The 19214-nt window shown below is 35.1% G+C and overlaps 1 protein-coding gene and 1 pseudogene across 1 annotated transcript; both read left to right on the top strand.

Moving 5' to 3' along the window:
- Positions 1-442: 442 nt before the first annotated feature.
- On the top strand, positions 443-8661 carry LOC146937012 (uncharacterized; annotated as a pseudogene).
- A 5129-nt stretch (positions 8662-13790) lies between these two features.
- Positions 13791-18143, top strand: LOC146937011 (cytokinin dehydrogenase 6-like). The gene is made up of 5 exons (XM_085751525.1): positions 13791-14595; positions 15151-15278; positions 15365-15625; positions 16313-16575; positions 17601-18143. Exons 1-5 carry the CDS (start codon positions 13914-13916, stop codon positions 17920-17922), a joined length of 1656 nt encoding a protein of 551 aa, XP_085607651.1. The 5' UTR covers positions 13791-13913; the 3' UTR covers positions 17923-18143.
- Positions 18144-19214: the final 1071 nt, after the last annotated feature.

Raw genomic sequence — 19214 nt, 5'->3', positions numbered from 1 at the left:
AAAATCAATATGGGTAGGTTCAAGGTCTTGTGTTGTAAACAAGGCGTTTGCTGAGAGCATTAGAATAAGAACTACACTATTGGATTTCCTTCCTGACTTGGTAGCCCCCAGAGTAGGTGTGTTTGTCACCGAACTGGGTTAGCAAACTTACTGTGCCATTTACTTTCTTGTCATTTACCTTTTTGTTATTTATTATGTTTACTACTTGATGTTGAAACATTAACCGGAACATCTGCATACTGTGTGTTTAACGTTGAAACATTGCATAAAACATCTTAAAACAAGCATGCTAGAATTTCAATTGGCATCAGAGCAGGCACCCTGCCTGTTTTTAGGGTGAACTCCAAGGAAGTTTCATTCTAGCATTATGGACAAGGAAGGAGGATTTGTAAATAGACCCCCTCTGTTGGATGACTCCAACTATGACTATTGGAAATCGTGCATGAGTGCTTTTCTCAAATTTATTGACAGCAAGACCTGGAAGCAGTTCTGAAAGGTTGGGAACATCCTGTGGCACTTGACAAAGATGGAAACAAGACAGTTGTCTTGAAACCAGAAGAAGAATGGACCATTGCTGAGGATGAACTGGCCCTTGGAAATTACAAAGCATTGAATGCTCTATTCAATGGGGTGGACAAGAACATGTTCAGATTGATCAAACAATGTACTATAGCCAAGGATGTTTGGGAAATTTTCAAAACTGCACATGAAGGTACTACCAAGTTAAAAGTGCTAAATTTCAACTTTTTACTACAAAATTTGAAAATCTAAAGATGATGTAGGATGAGAGCATACCGGATTATTACTTGAATATTCTTGATATAGCAAATGCTTTTGAATCTATTGGAGAAAAGATCTCTGATGAAAAGCTGGTCAGGAAAATTCTCAGATCTTTACCTAAGAGGTTTGACATGAAAGTGACAACCATTGAGGAAGCTCGGGATATCTCAAGCTTGAAGGTTGATGAGTTAATAGGATCTCTGCAAAACTTTGAAATGACTATCAATGGTAAGAGTGACAAAAAGGGCGAGGGCATTGCTTTTGCATCTAATGTTAATTCAAATGAGACTCAAGGGAGTTGATGACATGCTGTCATTACGTAATTTTTAGGACTTATTGTGACATTTTGATATAGTTCTCATGCAATTTATACTGTTCTGGAGTGCAAAAAGCTTAAATATTGAAGTCTGTTCGAAGGAAATCGTGCCACGCCAATTTCAAGCCGTGCTGCGATTTTTGAAGCAAAATTACATCGTCCCTGTTTGAGGGAAATCGCGGCACGCCTATATACATGGCGCGGCGCGATTTTGACGGGTCAGGCCCATGACTTCTATAAATACTGCACTCAATCTAAAGAACAAGGGTTACGCTTTTGGAGAGCAAAGTGCGATTTTGAGACATCGGAGACGGCTAGAAGGGCGATTTCTTCAACCTTTTACCAATTCATGTATGTTTTAATTATTTCATTGATTATGCTATTTGTAAACTCAATTATGAGTAGCTAAATCTCTTAGAGATTAGATCCGAGATGAATCTTTGTAACCCTAATTGACACATGTTGCTGTGAAACTCTATTTTGTTTATGAATTCAATTCTAGTTTATTCAATTCAATTGTTCTTAATGCTTTTTATATCTTGATCACATATAACTTGATTTCGTGAGAATGAATGACCACTGACCATGGCTTTCAACTTAGACCTAATTGAATTGTTCTAATAAACAGGGTTAGTCTAGGAATAGATAATCGTTTGTTAGTGATAATAGGTTAACGTTCGGTAAAACCTTCAAGAATTATTAGACCACCTAAGGAATTAGGGGCTGTAGTTTAAGAAGAGGGTCCTAACTCAAGGGATTGATTAGGGCTATTTTGTTAATCATCGTAAATTAGAAAAGGATTCATAACAAATAGGTGCAGTAGACCAATTAGGGGAACTTAGAGGATTCGACGGATCTGATCTCATCTTTCTCTCATATTTTCTTAATCACATCTTTATTCTCTTTTATTTGATTTCATAAAATCAAACCAAATCTTCTGCCTAGTGGCAAACTAAAAATAAACTTTACACATCCTATTTCTATAACGCGATTGAATCATTGAAGTTAAAAACAGTCCTCGTGGGATCGATATTTTTACTACTTCGATAGTATTTGGTGCACTTGCCAAACGTCTATCAAGTTTTTGGCGCCGCTGCCGGGGACTGTTGAGTCATTTCAATTTTTCAATTTTGTTTTTATTTAGGATTTTTTGTCATTTATATTCTTGTATATATATTTATAAAAAAGAAAAAAAATATTATGCTCTTTGTTTTCTTCTCATTGTACTGTGCTACTGAAAAGTTTATCCAAGTTTTGCAGCTATGATAGACAGGGTACTCCTCTATGACACAGAAGAGATTGCTAAGTTGCAGTATGAAAAATATATGCTATCTTTTAAGATTAAAATTTTGGACAACAAAATCTCGAGTTGTGGTCATTATGAGGCGAATCAACCAGGTAGTGATGGTGAAGGGAAGAAATAGGTGATCAACATCGATTACAATACTCAACTTCAGAATATTTTAGATGATTTCTTGGTGTCAAATCAAGTTTCATTTGAGAAGTTTGATGTTCAGTGTGGTGATCTTGTTGAGAAAGCACATGAGTCTCAAAGGAAGCTAGTTCAGATGGAGACTGAATGTCACAAGGTTGTTGTGGAAGAAAATCCCAAAGTAAGGAGTGTTGACATTTTCCCGAAGTCTGAACCAACAGAGGTTGAGGAAATCACTCGTGTGCAGATGGATGCACGTCCTTCTTTACGGTGGGAGAGCTTAACCTCTAAAGGTTTAACAGTGAGAGCATGGGAGCATCTACTTCTTTGCTACAAATTCATGGAATTCCTACCAAACAAGAGGAAGAAGAAGGATGATATATTCTTTCTGACATATTTTCCACCCTAACAGTGGTTGAAGCGTCAAGCTCAATGACGTAAAAGAAAGCGCTGGGTGGGAGGCAACCCACTATTTATTTTCAGGTATGATTTTATTGCTTTCAAAAACAAAAAACACAAAAATATTTTTCTTTTCTTTTTAATATGAGGCAGGAAAGTTTTCGAAAAATTGTTCTAGTACCTCCTATCAAGAAAATCATGCAAGGTACTGATGTCTTGCATGATTCTCTCTTCAAAAGTTTTTCAAAAATTCAATAAGACTCAGGCATTTTTCAAGAAAACAAGTTTTGGCCTGAGAGAACTCCCTGTTTCTACAAAATCGCGCCGCGCCTGTATATGGCCGCAGCGCGATTTCATCAAGCAACAAACCAAACTCCCTGTTTCTACAAAATCGCGGCACGCCAGTTTTGCACCGCGGCGCGATTTTTCTCCTCAGCCTATAAAAACCTCACTATTCATCATCATTTTCATTCCTTTTTTCCTACTTTTCTCTACCAAAAATTTCCCTAGACTTCCCATTCACGAATTTTTCCCATCTTCATCTACTTTATCACTTCCTAAACATCATCAAACCACAATCCAACCACAAATTCATCAATCCAAACCATTATCATTCACACTCCTTCACAATTTTCCCAAACTTCACAAAACTTTCCTTTCACCATTTTCCTTAACCACAAATGGCCTCCAATCCACAAAACACCCGCTCAAAGAAAGCCACCAACCCCAAGCCATCCACAAGCAAAGCCAAACGCCCTCGTACCGCATCCGAACCACCCGGAAACGCCATTCATTTTATCAATGACCAAGCCTAAGAGTTCCACAAATCCATGAAAAGTTTTGAAGTTGTGGGGGAGAGGAAGTTTGAATTCACAAAGCTTGGTAAGTATCCGATCTTTGAGGTTGAATTATAAAGGAGAGGGTGGTCAAAGTTGAATGAGATGATCGTTGAAGCAAACAACAAAACCGTGATCGTCGAATTCTTTGCAAATGCACGGGTTTCTGATACACCCTTTCAATCTTTTGTTCGGGACAAGACTATTGATTTCAGCCCTGAAGCTCTTAATGAATGGCTGAATGTTCAACCACCGGAGGAGTGTTGGGTTGAGAAACTGAGGAGGGAGAGATTTAGTTTGACGGAGGATACATTTGATGACATCATTACCACGATGTGTAGGCCTGGGTCGACTTGGAAAAAGTCCCGGATGCATACCTATGCGGAGATGCTGCCGATACCCAAGGCGTGGGTGTCCTATTTGGTCCAGACTCTTGAGAGTGCATCTTTCACTTCTGAAATTCCTCTCAAAAGGGTGCTTGCTGCCGATGCCATCATCAAGGAGTACCCTATAGATATTGGCCGCCTCTTGGCCAATAGTCTTCATGATCTAGCAATCGGGAACACCACACAATTGGGGCATGGAAGCTTGATTAATTGGTTATGTGAGCAAGAGTTGGTGCCGACTTATGATAGTGATCTCAACACCAGCAATATGAAGCCAATCACCGACTCAGTCATGGATGGATTCGTGAAGAAGTATGAGGGGTACATGAAAGAGAGAGAGAGGGAGGCAGCAAAGCAACAATAAATAGAGCAAGGAGGGAGTAGTAGCCAAGGGGGTTATGCTCCTCTTCACCCAAAGCTTGAGGAATTCATGCATGTTCAAGCTAATTGGATGACGGAGACTTTGAACCAGCTGTGGGTGAACCGTCCTAGGTTCTCAACTGCGTTTGTTGCGGAGGCTCAATTGAATATGGGTCCGATTAGTGAGTCCTATGAGAGGTTTGGAGGCTCTCGTGAGCGCATGGAGCAGTATTTTACACATCAGGAGGAGTATGGTTTGCGCATGAGGAGGGAAATCACTGATGATTTCAATGCCACTGAGCAAGATCAAGGGGATGGCATCTTTGAGGGATTGAGGACACCGGGGGCTGGACACTCGGATGATGATGTGAACATGGGCTGATCTACTGATGGATTAGCATTTTCTGCTTTGTATTTTATTTTCAGTCATTTTTCTTTTGATGTATTTTCTTTATTTTTCTTTTTATGTCAAAGTCCATTGAACTTATTTCCCTATTGTAATTGCTCCTGCACTTGTTTAATTAATGAATTTGTTTTGTTTCATGTGACCTATTCCAGTTTAGTAACAGTTGTTTGATGAAACGGTATTCCAAAAGTTCTAAAGGAGGGGTGACTTGATTCAAAGGCGAAGTGTACGGCGTTGCTAGGTAGTCACATACTCCCAGAAATCTCAGCCATAAGGTTCATTGCCAAATTTTGTTTTTCAATTTACTTATATTTTGATTAGTTTTCCATGCAACTACATTTCTAGAACTTGCATTGTTTCTCTATTATTGATTGGTCTTTGTTAATTACACACTGAGGCAAAAGTGCTTGGTCATGTGAGCCTTTTTGAAGCCTACCATGTTTTAATTTGTTGAATTTATCCTTTCTTAACCAATTGTGAGCCGGTAGGATTAGAACTTTTTGTTCAGTGACAAACTACATTACAAGCCTAGAGACTTATAGGACTTGTCCCTTAATGTATTTTCTGAGTTAAGGCATTGTAGAATGTTGCTAAAGATTAAGTTTGGGGTTGCTATTGGAATTTGGAACCAACTAAGTTTGGGGTGGGGGTACTAGAGAATAAGAGAACAAAAATGAAAGAAATATGAAATTGTCATGCAAAATATACATAAAAATGGTGTATCAAAAAAAAAAAAGAAATTGAATAATGAAAAAGGGACAAAACATTGAAAATCCGAGTAACTTCAAACTCGATTGTCCCTAAATGTTAAAGATATTCTCTAGTACCCTTGCATTGATTGTAATTCCACAAGGTGAATGATTGAAGGATTGAATTTTGTGCTTTAACTTCCGTAGGAATGCCTAACTCAAATTTTGTGTAGCCTACTTATCCAAATATATCGCACCTTTCACCTAAGCCTCGTTATAACCCTAAAGACCTCAAAAGTGTGTAATGATATTCACTTTGATTGATGTTTAGAAACTTTTCAAGCGTATGGTAATATGTAGACCTGCATGTCGACTAGTAGAACCCTATTTCAATTTGATGCGTGGAGTTGTGAATTGGTGGATGCGAACAAGTCAAACTAGCTCATCTTTAGCTAGAAGGAGAATGAACTTTTGGGTACTATCGTTTTGTCAGGTAACTGTTATTTTACTGTCATCTGTCACTGTTGCAAGCAAATTCCTTGAGGACAAGGAATGGTTTAAGTTTGGGGTTGTGATGACATGCTGTCATTACGTAATTTTTAGGAATTATTGTGACATTTTGATAGAGTTCTCATGCAATTTATACTGTTCTGGAGTGCAAAAAGCTTAAATATTGAAGTCTGTTCGAAGGAAATCGCGCCACGCCAATTTCAAGCCGTGCTGCGATTTTTGAAGCAAAATTACATCCTCCCTGTTTGAGGGAAATCGCGGCACGCCTATATACATGGCGCGGCGCGATTTTGACGGGTCAGGCCCATGACTTCTATAAATACTGCACTCAATCTGAAGAACAAGGGTTACGATTTTGGAGAGCAAAGTGCGATTTTGAGACATCGGAGACGGCTAGAAGGGCGATTTCTTCAACCTTTTACCAATTCATGTATGTTTTAATTATTTCATTGATTATGCTATTTGTAAACTCGATTATGAGTAGCTAAATCTCTTAGAGATTAGATCCGAGATGAATCTTTGTAACCCTAATTGACACATGTTGCTGGGAAACTCTATTTTGTTTATGAATTCAATTCTAGTTTATTCAATTCAATTGTTCTTAATGCTTTTTATATCTTGATCACATATAACTTGATTTTGTGAGAATGAATGACCACTGACCATGGCTTTCAACTTAGACCTAATTGAATTGTTCTAATAAACAGGGTTAGTCTAGGAATAAATAATCGTTTGTTAGTGATAATAGGTTAACGTTCGGTAAAACCTTCAAGAATTATTAGACCACCTAAGGAATTAGGGGTTGTAGTTTAACAAGAGGGTCCTAACTCAAGGGATTGATTAGGGCTATTTTGTTAATCATCGTAAATTAGAAAAGGATTCATAACAAATAGGTGCAGTAGACCAATTAGGGGAACTTAGAGGATTCGACGGATCTGATCTCATCTTTCTCTCATATTTTCTTAATCACATCTTTATTCTCTTTTATTTGATTCATAAAATCAAACCAAATCTTCTGCCTAGTGGCAAACTAAAAATAAACTTTACACGTCCTATTTCTATAACGCGATTGAATCATTGAAGTTAAAAACAGTCCTCGTGGGATCGATATTTTTACTACTTCGATAGTATTTGGTGCACTTGCCAAACGTCTATCAGGAGTCATGAGGATGATGAAGATATGTCAGAATCCTTAGTGCTACTGGGAAGACAGTTCAAAAAAATCTTTAAACAATTTGACAGAAGATCCAGGTCAAATGGTCAGAACATCAGACCCAACATTGATAATCAACCAAGTAAGGAGAAGATGGCAAGAATTGATGAGATGAGTTCTCAATACAAAAGGGTTCAATGTCATGAGTGTGAAGGACATGGTCATATCAGATCTGAATGTGCTACTTTTCTTAAAAGGCAAAAGAAAATCTTGGTTGTCTCATGGTCAAATGAAGATAACTCAGAACGTGAAGCTGAAAATGAGTCTGCAAATCATGTTTCTGCCTTAAATGGTAGAATTATGTCATATACAGAGTCTTATGAGGAAGAGATGAGTTATGATGAGCTGGCTATGTCCTAATATGAGTTAATTGCCAGAAGTGCTGAGTTAGCTCAAAAGGTTGAGAAACAAGAAGACATGATCACTCAATTGCAGGATGAAAGGAATGATAATCTAGCACAAATCTTTGAACTCAATGATGAGGTAACAAAATTAAATTCTCAACTGGAGCATGTAAAGAAACGGGTTGGAAAGATGACTACAGGAACAAATGTGCTGGATGATAGTCTCAAAGTTAAAGGGGATCCTAAGAGTGGTGGTTTAGTTATAAAGCTCTGAACAGAAATCAACGAAACAGAAACTCTCCCTATGCTCTTGAAGAATGTGGAATAGTGAGAAAGCAACAATATGACCAACAGATCGTAGCTGGTGTTGAAACTGATGACTTGACTAAGAGTAAGACAATGTTGAAACATTCTGAGGAACATCTGAGTTTCAAAACCAAGAAAAAACCTAGTTCATGGGTCTGTCATCACTGTAAGGGAAGGGGTCATATCAGACCATGTTGTTTCAAGTTGCATGGACAATCTAAGCAACCTTATCAGAATCCACCCAAGAAGAAGTGGATCCCAAGAAGTGTAAACTCTGGGTTAATAGCTCATACCACTCTAAGAGCATCCGCCAAGGAAGACTGGTACTTTGAGAGTGGTTGTTCCAGACACATGACTGGAGTTGATAAATATCTTAAGAATGTGAGACCTTATACTAGTAGCTATGTTACTTTTGGTGATGGAGCTAAAGGAAAGATTGTAGATATTGATAACCTGATCAAACATGGTTTGCCAAGACTTGATAATGTGCTGCTGGTGAAAGGGTTAACTGCCAACTTGATTATCATAAGTCAGCTATGTGATCAAGGACTAGAAGTAAACTTCTCTAAGCCTGAATGTTAGATTACTGATAAGAAAGAAGAAGTGATTATGAGACCAGGTCTAATGACAATTGCTATCTATGAGTATCTCAGGAAGAAGCACATATCTCAACCTATGTTTTGAGCAAAGAAGAAGAGGTCAAACTCTGGCATCAAATGTTGGGTCAACTACATCTGAAAGGAATGAAGAAAGCCATTTCCTCAAAAGCTATTAGAGGACTTAACAATCTCAAAATTGTTCAAGGCAGCATATGCGGTGAATGTCAGATTGGCAAACAAACCAGAATGTCACATCCAAGGTTGGAACATCAAGTGACCTCTAAAGTTCTTGAGCTTCTGCACATAGACTTAATGGGACCTATGCAGGTTGAAAGCATTGGTGGAAAAAGGTATGTCTTTGTAGTTGTTGATGATTTTTCTAGGTTTACCTGGGTAAATTTCATTAAAGAAAAATCAGATACCTTTGAAGTTTTTAAAGACTTGTGCACACAATTACAAAGAGAAAAGGATAATGTCATTGTAAGAATAAGAAGTGATCATGGAACTAAGTTTGAAAATGCCAAGTTCAATGAATATTTCTCTAGTGAAGAAAACAAATATGAGTTTTCATCTCCCATCACACCCCAACAAAATGGTGTTGTGAAAAGAAAGAACAAAACTCTCCAAGAGTCAACCAGAGTTATGCTTCATGCAAAACATCTGCCTTACTATTTATGAGAAGAAGCAATGAAAACATCATGCCATATTCACAATAGAGTTACCCTAAGGACTGGAACTACAACAACTCTATATGAGTTATGGAAGGGAAGAAAACCTACTGTCAAATATTTTCATGTTTTTGGAAGCAAGTGTTACATTATGGAAGATAGAGATCACAGAAGAAAAATGGATCCCAAAAGTGATGAAGATATTTTTCTTGGCTACTCTATAAACAATAGAGCTTACAGAGTTTTCCATTCCAGAACCAAGGCTGTCATGGAATCTATCAATGTGGTAATAGATGATGTCACTGAAGAAAGAGTTCCTGATATTGAAGAAGATGTTGAAACACCAGTTCAAGATAGAGCCAAAGAATGTCAAAGAAGCTCTCATTGATGAATTCTGGATTGAAGCAATGCAGGAAGAGTTAAATCAGTTCAAAAGAAGTGAAGTGTGAGATTTGGTTCCAAGACCTGAAGGCATGAATGTTATTGGTACCAAATGGATATATAAGAACAAGTCAGATGAAAACGGTATTATGACCAGAAACAAGGCAAGACTAGTAGCTCAAGGATATACTCAAGTAGAAGGCCAGGATTTTGATGAAACTTTTGCTCCTGTTGCTAGGTTGGAATCCATAAGATTACTGTTAGGTGTATCTTGTATACTTAAATTTAAGCTGTTCCAAATGGATGTAAAGAGTGCCTTTCTGAATGGTTACTTAAATGAAGAAGTCTATGTGGAGCAACCTAAGGGATTTGTTTACCCTAGCTTTCCCAATCATGTCTATAGATTGAAGAAAGCTATGTATGGTTTGAAGCAAGCACCTAGGGCTTGGTATGAAAGACTCACTCAATTTCTGGTGAATCAAGGGTACAAGAAAGGAGGAACATACAAGACTCTGTTTGTTAAAGATGAAAATGGAAGACTAATGATTGCACAAATATATGTTGATGATATTGTTTTTGGTGGGATGTTGGACAAGATGGTTCAACATTTCATTCAGCAAATGCAATCTGAATATGAGCTGAGCTTGGTTGGTGAGCTGACGTATTTTCTTGGTCTTCAAGTCAAACAAATGGAGGACACTGCCTTTATTTCTCAGAGTAAATATGCCAAGAATATAGAGAAAATATTTGGTATGGACAATGGTGGTCATAAGAGAACTCCAGCTGCCACACACTTGAAGCTGACAAAGGATGAAAATGGTGTTGTTGTAGATCAAAGCATGTACATAAGCATGATTGGAAGTTTGTTGTATCTTACTACAAACAGACCATATATCACTTTTGCAGTAGGGATATGTGCAAGGCATCAATAGCACCAGTGATTATGGGATCATGTACTCACATAGTGAGAATTCTATGTTAATAGGTTACTGTGATGCTGACTGGGAAGGGAGTTCAGATGACAGGAAAAGCACTTTCTGGAGGATGTTTCTTTCTGGGGAACAATCTAATTTCTTGGTTTAGTAAGAAACAAAATAGTGTGTCTCTATCTACTGCTGAAGCTGTATACATAGCAGCTGGAAGTAGTTGTTCACAACTTGTTTGGATGAAACAAATGCTGAAAGAGTATAATGTTGAACAAGATGTTCTGACATTGTACTGTGACAATTTGAGTGCTATCAATATTTCCAAGAATCATATTCAACATAGCAAGACAAAGCACATTGACATACGACATCACTTCATCAGAGATCTTGTTGAAGAGAAAGTTGTAACACTTGAGCATGTTGACACAGAAGAGCATTGGCAGACATTTTCACCAAGGCCTTAGATGATAAACAGTTTGAAAAGCTAAGGGGCAAGTTGGAAATTTGCCTGCATGAGGAGGCATAATGTTTTGTTCTTGTAAGACATGATCTCTTCTACTATCACTGCACGTCTTTGAGATGTGGGGAATACATTTCTGTGTTATACTCTTGAGGTCAGTTTTCTTTTGGCATATTTTATGGCTAAAAAGGGGGAGTAAAATGGTGTATCTATACTCTTTATATGCCTGATATGTTGTGTGCTATATTGTAATTATTTTGCATATATTCCTATTTATCTGTTGTTGCATTTATTTTGCAACTATTTCTGGTTTGTGTGGATGTTGTCACTATTGTTGCAACACCTTGATGAATGTTCTCGGAATGTGTTTTAGTTCTCGGTATTTTTTTTAATTGTACATGTTCCCTGCTAATGTTCTATGGAATGTTGGAACATGTCTATGTGATCTTAAAAGGTCCTGAAGAATTACCTGTCCAGACCCTGAAGTTTTTTATTATTTTTTGCAGACAAGTTTAGGTCATTAAAATATGATTTTTCAAGTAAAATTAGAATTTGCATACAACGGAAAGATTAGTTATGAAGTGTTAAAGCGTCAAAAACTCAACAAAAAAAAAATGAATTCTTAACGTAGAATTCAAATTTTGAGTTGAATGTTTGCAGAGACATCTATAAAAATACATAGAAATGATCTACAAAGTTTCATAACATTTTGAAGATGCCTATTTTTATTTTGATTTTTCAACTAAAACGTGCAAAATTCAATGTCTGAACAGAATAAGCAATAGTTACGTGACAAATTTGGTTCTCTAAATTTTTAGGCTTGGTTAGAACATCATATGAACCTTCATCACAAGGTTTTAGAGTTTTTAAGCAAGAGACTAATTAATTACGATTTGTTTTTTAAATTCATAATTATAGGGAGAAAAAATTCATAAATAATTTGTCCCTAGTTTATAAACTCAAAAATTTTGTAGTGTAGGTTCTTATGATGTTATAAACATGCTAGTAAAATTAGGGAGATAAATTTAACACATGAGTATATGCTTACTCGAAACAAAATTGCAATTTTGCACATTTAGGTCAAAAAATAAAAATAAATGGCGGCTTCTTCACAGTACTATGAAAATTTTCATATTCTTTATATATATTTTTATAGATATCTCTGCAAAATAATCAGCTGAAAATTTGATTTATAAGTTGAGGTTTTCAATGGTTTGTTTTTTGAGTTTTTGGCGTTTTAAAAATTCATAAGTAATATATCCCTTCTCAGAACATTCTAATTTCATGTAGAAAACCATATTTTAACATCATAAACATGTCTGCAAAAAAATCATATACAAATTCAACCTCTAGGTCATTTTTTTGGACTATATGTCTACATGGAAAATATGTGGGCAATAATAGGAAGAATTTCAAATTACAATGATATAATCTGTACTTTTTACATAGTCATTTTTCAGACTATGTGTATATTACATGGTCAATTTAAAAAATTAACCCTATTTTATATATTCCTCTTTTCATTTCTTTCATTTTTTGCACACATGTAAAATTAAATGACATTGTTACCTACCTTTTTTCTTTCAAAATGTATATTCTAAGTGAAATATTGCCATATAAAATAATTGTAAGTTAGATTTAATTTAATTTAATGAACTTTTTAAGTGGCATTTTAATGCAATTTTAATTGTCTCAATGTAGTATGGCTGTGGATCGTTTAAGTTGATTATGAATTGACTAGAAAATCCCCTTAGAAACACCCATTTGGATTGGTTCAATGGCGTTTATTTGTGATAGAGTGTGCTTCTTTTAAGATCTCATGTTTGATTCTCTCCATGTCAATTTTGGTGAGTTAGTTCATACAGAACAAATGTGACTTTAAATTGAACTCCTGCAAATGGATGATGAAACTAATTCTTTTAAATTAGTCAGTCCTTAGACCAAACACCGATGTAAAATTGCTATACATTAAAAATTCTAAATAACATCAGCAACAGTAGTACTACTGTGGTGGTTGTGCATTAAATATATAAGTTGCAATCTTTCTTTGTTTACATTTGTTCTTCTTCCAATAGATTTGCTTGACCTACAAAAGGGGGCCCAAGAATAGGTCCCTATAGTCCCTACATGGCCATAACCATATAGTCCCAACCGATCACAAAAAAATGAAAATTTCACGTGCCTCAGGGACCAACAAAGACCCTACCAATGTCATCCATCCTCCTTGAATGTATATTCATACAATCTTACAAGTCCTTCTCATACAATTCAATGGAAAGAATACAAGATGTTCACATTCCAACAGCAATAGATTCTACACCACTACCATCATCACCTCAACATACTTGAGGTAGACAGGAGCATGGTTTTAAATTGTGGTCCACAAATGTAATTACGGCCGCAACATAAATAATTTTGAAGTCTCCGCAACAGCATCACATTCACAATTTTGGCCTCATTTTTCTACAATATAAAGGTTCGCAGTGTAACCACGATCGTAACCGCAATTTCAAATCATGAAAGCATGGGGTATATATATACAGTAGAAAAATCTAGTACTTATTTTTTCCTTCTACATTTGGAAATATTCAAGTCACAAGATACTAAAATTGCTTAATGAGGAAAAAAATTGAAACATGTTGGTCCTTGATGAAATGATGGAAAGATGGGATTGTGGTTGCAACTATTTGATAAAGTGAGATTTGTAAAATCTCTCTTTGTTGTCTCTTTTCCTTTTCAACTTGGTATAAGTAGTAGCTTCTACTTCTCTTTTAACTCCAAAAGTGAGAACCAAAAGAATCCTCTCCTTAGTTATCAATCTTCATATTTATTTCACAACTCAAAAGTTCATTCAACCCTCTACTCCTTCCTCACTCTATTCCTTACTTAGTTCAACTACACCATGTTTAACTTTAACCTTCTTCACCCTTTAACTACAAACATATGTTCCATAAAAAATTTGAAACATCCATCATTTAGCCTTGTTAGTGAATACAACATTCTATTCATAAAAAGCTTCATGATTTTATTCCTTAGTTGTATAACAATTAGACTTAATTTTTGCATTTCAAGTATCCCCTTTTCCTTGAAAGCACTTCCTTTACAAGGACACTTTAGTTTTGATGAACTTGACCTAAAAAATGCAGCTAAAGATTTTGGCAACAGGTACCAATCTCATCCTATGACAGTACTGCATCCAAAATCAGTATCTGACATTGCAGTTACTATAAAGCATATATGGAATTTAGGTCCAAGTTCTCACCTCACTGTTGCAGCTAGAGGACATGGTCACTCACTTCAAGGGCAAGCACAAGCTGAAGAAGGAGTTGTGATCAATATGGAATCACTGAATGTTGAAGAAATTAAAGTGTATGGTGGAGAATTTCCTTATGTGGATGTGTCAGGAGGTGAATTATGGATAAAGATTTTGCATGAGACATTGAAGTATGGTTTGGCACCAAGATCTTGGACAGATTATTTGCATCTGACAGTTGGTGGTACTTTATCCAATGCTGGTGTTAGTGGTCAGGCTTTTAGGCATGGTCCACAGATCAGTAATGTTCAGAAGATGGAGATTGTTACAGGTTGGTACTTTGGTGAGAATGAGAAAAAACTATTTTTTTGTGAAAGATATGAACAAAGGTTAACGGTTGGGAAAAAGGGGAAAAACACTATAGTATTCTTGATAGAGAACCTACTATTTTGTCTCTTGTGAATTGATATTTCACTTGATACTAAAATGCTATGAAGCACTAACAATGTCACGCCGACACCGGTAATTTTTTAGAAAATACAATAATTGAATTTAATGACGTGTTCATGATCATATCTTGGATATGCCTTTAATATAAAGTGTCGGTGTTACATAGTGATAAGATAACTCCCTATAACCCTTTGTTTAAAATACAGTTGCCTGGTGATTCTTAATATTTTAGAAAATTACGATCAAAGCTATCGCTACATGTTGTGTTGCGTTTGTAGAGACATCAAAAACTTTTGATTGTTTTTTTAACTTATGTTTGGTAGCCACATAAGAAAGTACCAACTAATAATAAGTCTGTAAATAAATTTTTCAAAAAAATAAAATAATTTTTTTTCTTTTAGATGGTTAAAAAAGGATTGTTGATGAATGAATGCAGGAACTGGAGAGGTGGTAAATTGTTCTGAAGAGCAAAATGGTGAACTCTTTTACAGTGTGCTTGGAGGATTAGGACAGTTTGGCATTATAACAAGAGCAAGAATCTTGCTAGAGCCAGCACCTACCATGGTAATAATTCATTTTATGGTATGGTAGAAAAAAACAAGGTCCTTTAATTTTCATCATAAAAATGTTTATTCTATTGTTTTGAACAGGTAAAATGGATTAGAGTGATATATTCAGATTTCACAGCATTCACTAAAGACCAAGAGAAACTAATATTTGCAGAAAAAGCTTTTGATTACATTGAAGGATTTGTTATTAAAAACAGAACTGGCTTGTTAAATAATTGGAGATTATCCTTCAATCCACAAGATCCTGTTCAAGCTAGCAAGTTTAAATCAGATGGAAGAACCCTTTTCTGCCTTGAATTGGCTAAATACTTCAATATTGAAGAAACCTTGGAAGTAAATCAGGTTAGGAAACAATGACTCAAACTAAACATTAGTTTTATGCAAAAAGTCATAATCAATTAAGGGGATGCATAAACACTTGTGAGAGACTTGTTTGAGAAAGCTTATAGAAACATCTTATTGCATGTCTATAAGTTGTTAAAAGGTAATTTTCATAAGCTCTCTAGGATAGCTTATAGCTTATGAAAACAGCTTATAATGACTCATATTTATACAATTAGAATTTACTTTAATTTTTACTAAACAATTTGAATTAAGTTTATTTTTTACTACGAAGATAGCTTATACATAAGTACTTATATGATAAGTTTTAAAGTATGTTGTTTATCCAAATAAAACATAATTAGGTTAAGGTGTGTATCGGGAATGAAATCTCTAAAAAAAAAAAAAAAAAGACTCTCATGTTTCATGATATCCGCCATTAAAACTCACTATTACCAAATTTTTTCTATCTCATTTCAAATTAATGGTTGAGATTTCAATGGATCCTCATGTTACATGAGAGAATCCATTTTCCTACAAAAGGTCTTTCCACTTGCAGAAGTAAGACCGCATATATCTACTCACCTCAGACTGCACCTGTGGAGCCAAGACTGCCCTAAATAATCAATTAACTTCTAGACAAAATAATTAAAAAATAATTAAACTATTTCTCACTAATCATTATGTTTCTTTTTTATATATATGCAGGATATTGAGAAACACTTGTCCCACTTGAACTTTATCCCATCAACACTTTTTCAAACAGAAGTCACATATGTGGACTTTTTAGACAGGGTACATATCTCAGAAGTAAAATTGCGTTCAAAAGGTTTGTGGGATGTTCCACATCCATGGCTCAATCTTTTCATTCCCAAAAGCAAAATACACAATTTTGCAGAGATAGTATTTGGCAATATCGTCAACGAAACAAGCAATGGTCCTGTCCTTATTTACCCCGTAAACAAATCAAAGTAAGGTTCTTAAAACTATTTCAAAAGTTAAGTATTTATAAACATGCTATCTTATGCCTAGCGACACATGTTAAAGAATTCATTGATAGAAATTTATCTTTTGGGAGAAACAATTTTTAACTTTTTAAAAAATAAAATGAAATAAAATGCTCTATTTCCCTCCTTTGGTTTCTAAAAATTTAATTTGTAGAGATGAAACAAACACCCCCTTAGGATATATGTAGACATTTTCCGTATTACTCCCTCCGTCCCGTAATAGATGACCCATTTGAAAATGTGTAATTTTGACCTAACTTACTTTGACCATATTTTTCTACAATATACAAAGATAAATAATATCATATAAGATGTCGTTAGATTTGTCTCGATGAAAATTTTCAAAATATCAAACTTTTATAATTTTTTCTAATATATTATTCAAGATATTTAAGTTCAAAATTATGCATTAACATGCGCAATAAAGTCAACTGTGTCAAGTATTATGAGACGGAGGGAGTATAATATTTGATACAAGATACTAGAACAAATTCAAGTTTCACGTTGAATAGAGATAAACATAGTGACACTCTCCACCTTAGTCTCAATTTTGTAAGGATTAATAACGTTATAACATGAGGTTTGGATAACTAAACTAGTTCAAGATACGAGAGTATGAGACTAAAGAAGTTGTGGAGTTAAAACTAGTTCAAACCTTAGCAAAGAGGAAAAATATATTAACATAACAAATGACATACTAACATTGATCCATTAAAAAAAATATACTATAGTATTAGAGACCATCAATCTAGGTCATTCATCAATTCATCTATGTCCCAAGTCCAATAGTGCTAAATATAGGCGTGTATATAGGACAACCAAATACCAAATTTAAAAGAAATAAGATAAAATGACATTTTTAACCTTATTGTATAGATGAGTTAGGTCCAATATAAAAACATAATACAAACACAATTTGAATTTTGATTCTATAACAATGATTCCAATGTTTAAGCATATAATAATTTAAAATATAATGTCATCTGCAGGTGGGACAAGAGAACATCAGTTGTTATCCCAGATGAAGATATATTCTATTTAGTGGGATTTCTTGCCTCTGCAGTCCCCTCATCCAGTGGACCTGATGAACTTGAACATATTTTAAATCAAAACAAAAGAATTTTAGAATATTGTGAAAGAGCCCATCTTGGAGTAAAGCAATATTTACCCCACTACACTACACAAGAAGAGTGGCAGACACATTATGGTCCTAAATGGGAGATTTTTAAGCAAAGAAAATCTATTTATGACCCATTGGCAATACTAGCTCCTGGCCAAGGAATATTTTCTAAATCAATAACTTTCTCATGACAGAAGCTAGATTTTTATTTATATGAAAAGGAACAAGCCTTGCATATAATGTGTGTGGAACCAAGGCAGAAGAGTCAAGTCAACTAAGGAGAACAAACGTTTCAAATATGAATTATCATAGGATTTCAAAAAATATATACCTACTGTATATATTCAATTTTGTAAACAAATCCTTATTTTATTTCTTTATGTGGCTTATTCAATGAAGAAAATATTTATTTTACATGCGTGTTACATACTTTTTTCTTTCAAAAAAAAAATAATACTTATTTCCCAAATATAATACTAATATATACAAGAACAGGGGCATTTTTCGAGAAAAAAATGGATGTGGTTAGAAAAAAGAGGCTATTTTTGGAAACAAAACTTAGAAAAAGGTTAGTATTTTTTAAAAAAATAAATAATATATTTAAGTGTTTACATTAGTAGTTTTTAGCCAAGCGCCGAAGTCCATTCCACTAAATCAGGATTCTGTGCACAATCTGAATAGTGATGCTCAATCAAATCGTATCAAGAGGATTTTGGGATTTAAATCAGAATTTTCTATAATTATGATATCGACATTGTTAATTGAGTTTAGACCACACGTGCACTAACATTTTAATGTGCATATGTTGGAACACTAGTAACAAATTTTGTCAAAAAAAAAATGTTGGAACACTAGTGAGTTTTAGCGGAAAGTTGGAAACAATAAACACATAGAAAGAACTAGTGTTGGTATGTATAACTTAAAAATGTCCTACATTAGAGAGACATACTACCTAGCAAGTGTTTATATAAGTGAGGGGTGACCTTCAAGGGTGTGCTCTTGGAATATCCACTTTTGCGAACGGGTGAGCGTTTAGAAAATATATATATTTTACACGCGCGACGACTATGCGGCCGTGTTAAATTAGTTTATGTTAATTTAATCATTATTCGAAAAGTGTTTTTCGTAACAAATAAATTTGTTACAATACAATCCGATCCAACAAAGTATCCGGAAGGTTACGAATATATCCACACGCACGAAAACAGATATGTGGTTTTCTTAAAGATTAATTTGGCTAAATCCGCAAGCTAACTTAATCATAAATTCACTCCGATTTTGTTACAAACTCTCACTATAAAAGAAGAGTCTGCCTCACTTATTCTTTACACCGTAAAACAGAGTTGATACTTCATGTTCCTTTTCCTCTCTTCTCCCTTTTTCGACTTATGTTGACGAGCCCTTTTTCCTTTTGTGGCTTCAATTTCGAGTGGTCTTCGTACCATATAGTGGTTTAATCAAATGGTTAAACCATATTTGAGGG

The sequence above is a fragment of the Medicago sativa genome, chromosome 3 (genome assembly GCF_051527215.1).
Source record: "Medicago sativa cultivar Bolivia chromosome 3, Bolivia_mono, whole genome shotgun sequence".
NCBI classification, from domain to species: Eukaryota; Viridiplantae; Streptophyta; class Magnoliopsida; order Fabales; family Fabaceae; genus Medicago; species Medicago sativa.
This window is presented reverse-complemented; position numbering and strand designations above follow the sequence as displayed.